General features: G+C 43.9%; 1 protein-coding gene across 3 annotated transcripts in view; it reads right to left on the bottom strand.

Moving 5' to 3' along the window:
• Nucleotides 1-2,878: 2,878 nt before the first annotated feature.
• The window catches only part of PPEF1 (protein phosphatase with EF-hand domain 1), a 135,845-nt gene continuing 130,832 nt past the window's right edge, over nt 2,879-7,891 (bottom strand). For all 3 annotated transcript variants that reach the window (XM_025372596.1, XM_025372597.1, XM_025372598.1), the window contains 3 exons: nt 6,545-6,708; nt 4,759-4,843; nt 2,879-3,288 (listed from right to left, as the gene is read on the bottom strand). In XM_025372596.1, coding sequence (XP_025228381.1) covers nt 3,077-3,288; nt 4,759-4,843; nt 6,545-6,708 — 461 coding nt within the window. In that variant the 3' untranslated portion in view covers nt 2,879-3,076. The remainder of the gene's footprint in view (nt 3,289-4,758; nt 4,844-6,544; nt 6,709-7,891) is intronic.

Here is a 7,891-nt window from a genome sequence, read left to right as displayed (position 1 = left end):
CAAGGTGAGACTCCCTCTGAAAAAAAAAATTTAGGCCGGGCGCGGTGGCTCAAGCCTGTAATCCCAGCATTTTGGGAGGCCGAGACGGGCGGATCACGAGGTCAGGAGATCGAGACCATCCTGGCTAACACAGTGAAACCCCGTCTCTACTAAAAAATACAAAAAACTAGCCGGGCGAGGTGGCGGGTGCCTGTAGTCCCAGCTACCCGGGAGGCTGAGGCAGGAGAATGGCGTAAACCTGGGAGGCGGAGCTTGCAGTGAGCCGAGATCCGGCCACTGCACTCCAGCCTGCGCGACAGAGCCAGACTCCGTCTCAAAAAAAAAAAAAAAAAATTAAAAAAATAATAAAAACAACCTTACAAGGTTTGAACAGTCCACATAAAGGCCATTGGAACTCCAAATGGTCCTTGGTATAATCTTTTTTTGTTTTTGTTTTTTTTGAGACGGAGTTTCACTCTTGTTGCCCAGGCTGGAGTGCAATGATGCGATCTTGGCTCACTGCAACCTCTGCCTCCTGGGTTCAAGTGATTCTCCTGCCTCAGCCTCCTGAGCAGCTGAGATTACAGGTGCATACCACCATGCTGGGTTAATTTTGTATTTTTAGTAGAGACAGGGTTTCACCATGTTGGTCAGGCTGTCTCGAACTCTTAACCTCAAGTGATCCACCTGTCTCGGCCTCCCACAGTGCTGGGATTACAGGCATGAGCCACTGTGCCTGGCCAAGTCTTTGGTATAATCTGCCCATAGGTTTAAAAATGTGCACAAGAATGGACCATAATGTTTGAATACATAGCTGTCTGGAGTCCCTAAAGGGGGACTATATTTGCATGCATTAGAACTTGGGGTGTCCATTATGTTTCTTATTAATCTTTCTAGATCAAAATCCAGACTACCAAAGACAGCCAAAAGAAAGAAAGATTTAGACATAATAGTCAGTATGCTAGTCACAAATAGGGTGCAACCCACATTTCTGTCTAGCATATTCTTGGCAACTCCCAACCTTTTGGTTGGTTGACCAAATTCTCAGGACACAAAAACATGACAAATAGGAAACCTATAGCTGTCCATGGGAGGGAAAGAACCACTAACAAAGGGGCACCCTAAAGCCAAGAGTACTCAGTTCTTTAGAAATTAAGGATCCTATTTTTATGTTGGAACTTGGGTCTCTCAGAGCCAAGTTGGTTTTGGCTCTGAAATCCCTTTAACTTAGCTAATGATTTTTCTTACCTCAGCACACAAGAAGAGAAGAAATAAAGTGGATAGATAGCTGTGAATTCTGAAAGCCAGGCTCACTCCTACAGTAACAGTCAGTTACTGCAACTACTGTCAGTTACCTTTAAAACTGCAGCCCTTGCCAGTGACTCATTATCCACTGCAAACCCAAAAGCCATGTGTCCTCTTATGGCACAAACCCTTGGTATTTGTTTTAGTCTGTTTTGTGTTGCTATAACAGAATACCTGCGACTGGGTAATTTATAAAGAATGGAGGTTTATTTAGCTCATGGTTCTGGAGGCTGGGAAGTCCAAGATTGGGTGGCTGCATCCAGTGAGGCCCTCATGCTGTTTTATAGCATGGTGGAAAAGTGAAAGGAGCAGGCGAGAGAGAGCACTCACACACCAAAGAAAAGGGGGCTGAATTTCTTCAATCACTAACTTGTTCCCATGAGAAAGGCACTAATCCCTCTTAAAGACCTAATCACTTCTTAAAGACCCCACCTCCCAACATGGCCAAAATGGCAATAACATTTTTACATGAGTTTCAGAGGGGATACACCATATTCAAATCATAGCAGTACCCCAAAGTCAAATGCTCACTCATGGCAATTTACCTTGGATTTGAAAGTCAAAAGATTCAGGGGTCTCAATGCAAAAACAGCAGGGTCTGGCCCAAAAGGAACTTATTTACAACACCCAGGACTCTGTGAGGAAGACAGGGGACCTGAAAGGGGTCAGCAGCACCTCTCCTCCATTCCTTAAGAGGCCCTTAAGAGTATTAGTAGTCTCCTTATGGTCCCTTTTATGGTCACCAGATTGGTCAAAAGATAACATTTAAAGATCTTAATTGGCTTTGTTTGTGATTCTAGAATTAGGCAACACTTCCTTCCATAAAAATAAAGTGTTCTGATAAGCTGAGCAGAGGAGGTTGGTTTTATAGACAGAGAAAAATTGAAGAAAGCAGAACCAAAGGACAAAAAGCAGACTCGTTGTTTCAAAGTTACTTTCCTTGTAAGACAGCAGGGAAATAATAATAAATCATTGATTGGTTAACATCAGGTTACTTTTTGTTGTAAGGCAGAGGGAACTTCATTATGATGCCAATTGAAGCTGGCTTGAGGTGACATAGGACCTCAGCATGGGTGACCCCATTTTGACTTTTAGTCTAGTCTGTCAGAGCCTGGTGAAGGAGCTTAGTCCAAAACAATGGGCTCCTGCAATTTTCATTTAATAGTATGCATAAGCAAGGCCCCATCTTACCAATGAAGGTGCCAAACCATATTCATTATAGGGCTCAATTCAAGTGTATTCACTTGTATCTCCAACATACACACACACACACACAAAATATGCTTTTTCAAACAACACTCCCACAGATTCCCCCCAAGAATCCAATATGGCTCTTATCCCTGAAGGGTGGATCCCTTAATTGAGGATCACTGGCTTATAAAATCTCCAAAGAAGATCACAGTTTAAAGATGGAAAGACTTTATTCCATGAATAACTTGGTATTCTTCCTCTCTCCCTCTGTCACTCACAGATGTCGTGCTTAGTAGTTTTCTCTTGTGCTGTGTGAGTTCCTTTCAGGATGTTTTCAAACCGCTCTGGCCTCCTGGTTAGGTGGCACTCAGGAGAACACCATTAGGTTCAAACCCAGTTTCTCACTGGCAATATACCTAATCTTACCATTAACAGCTTGCTAGGGACTTCCAAAACCCATACTATGCGTCTGTTTGTGGGATGAATTGGGATCTGCTTTTCTCTGCTACTGACTGTGAATTTCAGGGGTATTGGAAAGGACTATACTTGTGATTTGGTCCTAGCTGTTTACAGGGAGCCTGAGGGAAGCTCTCATTTGTGTTTAGCCAAGGTTGGTGACACCAGGTTTCATCAAGTCCTCATATCTATGCACTACATAGAAAGCCTTTAAAAACTCATTAAAGTCAATGCTTCCATCTTTGTTCAAGTCCATTATGTTGGCAAGCTTATTGACTTGGGAATCATCAATAAGAACATTGTAGTGAGCACTAAAAAGTTTCCACATGGCACGAAATTCTTCCATGGAGATCAGGCCTAAAAGAATATAAGAGAAGGTTGTGAGTGTTCATTTTAAGACACACCTAAGGCAAGGGTTAGGGAAGCCACACTGATTAAATAGTCCCAATTAGAAACTCACTAAAATGCCTGACCATGAAGATACTGAAGGATATGGAAGAGTAAGATCATAAATGTAAGAAACAATATGTCACTTTCAACTACCAAGGGATCCTGAACTTATTGTAAAGCCAGAATGAGCAAACAGTGAAGAAATGGGGACGGGGTTGTGGACTATGGGACTAAATGTGGTATAGAAATTACAAGACCTAAAATAGAAAGGTGAGGTGCATGGAAGGAGGGCAGAGAGGAGGGTGACATCAAAGCAGAGGGAGAAGATACCCTGGGAGTCAATAAGAGGATCACAAACAATGGTGCTGCCTTTTTCATAGGCAATAATTTACTTTAATGTGTTGATCATTGATTTTTCTTGGTGTTCAAAGGTCTCTGCAGTAGGGGATTATCTGATGAGTTTTTAAAAATTTGAAAATAAGTAATTGTGCATCAAAGCTAAAGGCCGAAGGCTGGGCGCGATGGCCCACGCCTGTAATCCCAGCACTTTGGGAGGCTGAGGTGGGCAGATCACCTGAGGTCAGGAGTTCAAAACCAGCCTGACCAACATGGAGAAACCCCGTCTCTACTAAAAATAAAAATTAGCCGGGTGTAGTAGCGCATGCCTGTAATCCCAGCTACTCAGGAGGCTGAGGCAGGAGAATCGCTTGAACCTGGGAGGTGGAGGTTGCAATGACCCGAGATCGCGCCACTGCACTCCAACCTAGGCAACAAGAGCAAAACTTTGTCTCAAAAAAAGAAAAAAAGAAAAAAAAACAAAACAAAACCAGAAAATGACTTTTTGTAGCCCTTAGTCCCCAAAACAGAATCAGATTTCTAGCAATGATTTTTATGGCCATGAGTAACTAAGATACTGAAATGGATAGTAAATCATCTTTTCATTTGTGCCGGTGATTTATAAAAAGAGTTATTCCACTTTGACTGATGGCTACATAGGCTTCTGTAGGACTCTATGGTCTTGAATACAGAGTCTGCAGCCAAACTGAAATAACAATAATATTAAATGAGTTTGTTTTTCCCCTCAAGTTTCATCATGTTAGATGAAGAATGAAATCGATAAAAATCAGAGTTCTGATTTCAGAGAACCAGATTAGCCTTTGCTTTCTACTATTACTACCGCATTTTGACTTTTAGTCTAGTCTGTTGGGGCCTGGTGAAGGAGCTTAGTCCAAAACAATGGGCTCCTACAATTTTCATTTAACAGTATGCATAAGCAAGGCCCGGCCCCATCTTACCAATGATCTTACCAATGAAAGTGTCAAACCGTATTCATTATAGGGCTCAATCAAAGTGTACTCACTTTGTATCTCCAATACACACACACACACACACACAAATACGCTTTTTAAATGAACTCATCAAAGTTCATTTATTTACCTGAGTGATCAGTGTCAATGGCATTAAATATGATTTCCAGGTCAGATCGGTATCTGTACAGAGTTTCAACTAGAGTAGAATGAGCCTAAAATAAAGATTTTCTAAGTGTTAGAACATATCGAATTCATGACACAGATCGCTTTTAGCAAATGTAACAAACAGAAAACATCATCAACAATTCAAATTATGTGATTTAGACAGAAATTTGAGAAGACCAGCCTTCCCTTGGAGGCCCCACCCTCTTCATTCAGTCTGTGATCCTCAGGGGACAGGGCCAAAATGAATAAGGCAGCAGTAATTAACACAGCCACCATTTACAGAGAAGTTTATTGGATTATTTCATTTGGTCCTCTACAACAAGAAGGAACAAGAACAGAACTATTATTATGTCCATTTTACAAATTTGAAAACAGGAAGATAAAGGAACTTTGCCAAGGGTAACAGAGCTGGTGAGTGGGATTTAAATCGCGGCTGCTTGAAGCCAAGCTTGGCCTGTGATCTTAGTCACCATGGTAAACTGCCTCTGAAGTGAAGTCAAAAGCCTCCTTCCTGGGGATATTTTAGTCTCTAACCTACCTTTACTTCCCTTTTCTCTGCTCTTAACATCTCATCTTCGCTGCAAATGATCACCCAAGTCCTAGCTCCAACCAGCTCCCTTTCAGCTCAATGTCATATTTAACTGCTGATGAATTGTTAACTAATAAGTATCGGGATCTGATAAATCTCCCCGATATTCATATTCTAAGAAAAGATTCTACATTTCAAAAATCTTTCAGACATATTCTGGGTCATGTCAGCAAGACTGTACACTCACGCTTAACAAGCAATACATTAAGTATTTGAAATGGTATGTTGTATAAAAGCATGGATGTCAGGCCAGGCAAAGGGGCTCACGCCTGTAATCCCAGCACTTTGGGAGGCTGAGGTGGGCAGATCACTTGAGGTCAAGAGTTCAAGACCAGCCTGGTCAACATGGTGAAACCCCATCTCCACTAAAAATATAAAAATTAGCTGGGTATGGTGGCAGGTGCCTGTAATCTCAGCTACCTGGGAGGTTGAGGCAGGAGAGTCGCTTGAGCCTGGGAGGCAGAGGTTGCAGTGAGCCGAGATTGCATCACTGCACTCCAGCCTGGGCAACAGAGCGAGACTCCGCCTCAAAAAACAAACAAACAAAAAGCATGGATGTCATATCTCCCTTTCTGCTAGACAGCACTTAAAAAAAATCCAGTATTTGATGTGGACTTGCTTGTGGAAGCCTTTTCTTCTTTTTTTCTTTTTGCTTATCCTGGGAACACACAAATTTGCTGAACAGACCACAGCGTACCTGGGAGATTCCCCTTCGGCTTTTCCTAAGACTGCCACTCCATCTATTAGATTATCCCGCTCTCAGCTTTTCTTTTTTTGAGACAGAGTCTCACTCTGTCACCCAGGCCGGAGTGCAGTGGTGCGAGCCCGGCTCACTGCAACCTCTGCCTCCCGGGTTCAAGCAATTCTCCTGCCTCAGCCTCTTGAATAGCTGGGATTACAGGTGCATGCCACCACACCAAAATTTTTGTATTTTGTATACAAAAATACAAAATGATTTTTGTATTTTTAGTAGAGACGGGGTTTCACCATGTTGGTCAGGCTGGTCTCGAACTCCTGACCTTGTGATCTGCCCGCCTCAGCCTCCGAAAGTGCTGGGATTACAGGCGTGAGCCACCATGCCCGGCCACTCCCAGCTTTTCAAAGGACTAAGTTATGTTTCACCCTGGCCAGGTTTTAGCTGGGGCTATGTTTCACTTGCCTCTTGTACTGGCTTTTCAATGTGGATATTCTGGAAGCTGGACATGTATTCAACGTTTCCATTTCTGTCTATGTTTACCAGATTCGAACTCAGGGATCTCCATGGTAAGTTCAGCCCCAAAATGTTCTCCATGCAAAAAGCCCACTGGCTTAAAGAAAGTTTTCCTAACAACAACAATAACAAAGCCCAAATGATGTGTTAAAATATGATTTTAAAGAATGCAACCTCCTTGGGAGAGCCAGGGCAGCATTGGGCCAGCTGCTCTCCCTCATAATTTATCCTCCCAGGCCCCGCAGCCCTGAAGAAGAAATAACTCAAGAATATCTTCAGTATTCCACAGATCGTGTCCTTCCTGTCACCTGTAAGAAATCAGACTTTAGGTGTTAGATTTTTTTTTCCTTTTTCTGATTAACAAAGTAAGGCATGCTTATTTATTTTTTTTGAGAAGGAGTCTGGCTCTTGTCACCCAGGCTGGAGTTCAGTGGTGCCATCTCAGCTCACTGCAACCTCTGCCTCCTGGGTTCAAGCAATTCTCCTGCCTCAGCCTCCTGAGTAGCTGGGATTACAGGTGCGTGCCACCATACCTGGCTAATTTTTTGTACTTTTAGTAGAGATGGAGTTTCACCATGTTGGCCAGGCTGGTCTTGAACTCCTGACCTCAAGTGATCTGCCTGCCTCTACCTCCCAAAGTGCTGGGATTACAGGTGTGAGCCACCATGCCTGGCCTAGTCTTTTAAGAAAAAAGTTTGCTGGTTGGGTGGGCGCGGTGGCTCACGCCTCTAATCCCAGCACTTTGGGAGGCCAAGGGAGGTAGATCACGAGGTCAGGAGATCAACACCATTCTGGTTAACACGGTGAAACCCCCTCTCTACTAAAAATACAAAAAATTAGCTGGGTGTGGTGGCACACGCCTGTAGTCGCAGCTACTGGGGAGGCTGAGGCAGGAGAATCTCTTGAACCCGGGAGGTGGAGGTTCCAGTGAGCCAAGATCGCGCCACTGCACTCCAGCCTGGGCGATAGAGCAAGACTTCATCTCAAAAAAAAAAAAAAGTCTGGGCCGGGCGCGGTGGCTCAAGCCTGTAATCCCAGCACTTTGGGAGGCCGAGACGGGTGGATCACAAGGTCAGGAGATCGAGACCATCCTGGCTAACACAGTGAAACCCCGTCTCTACTAAAAAATACAAAAAACTAGCCGGGCGAGGTGGCGGGCGCCTGTAATCCCAGCTATTACTTGGAGGCTGAGGCAGGAGAATGGCGTAAACCCGGGAGGCGGAGCTTGCAGTGAGCTGAGATCCGGCCACTGCACTCCAGCCTGGGCGACAGAGCGAGACTCCGTCTCAAAAAAAA

This window comes from Theropithecus gelada, chromosome X, assembly GCF_003255815.1.
Source record: "Theropithecus gelada isolate Dixy chromosome X, Tgel_1.0, whole genome shotgun sequence".
In the NCBI taxonomy this organism is placed as follows: Eukaryota; Metazoa; Chordata; class Mammalia; order Primates; family Cercopithecidae; genus Theropithecus; species Theropithecus gelada.
This window is presented reverse-complemented; position numbering and strand designations above follow the sequence as displayed.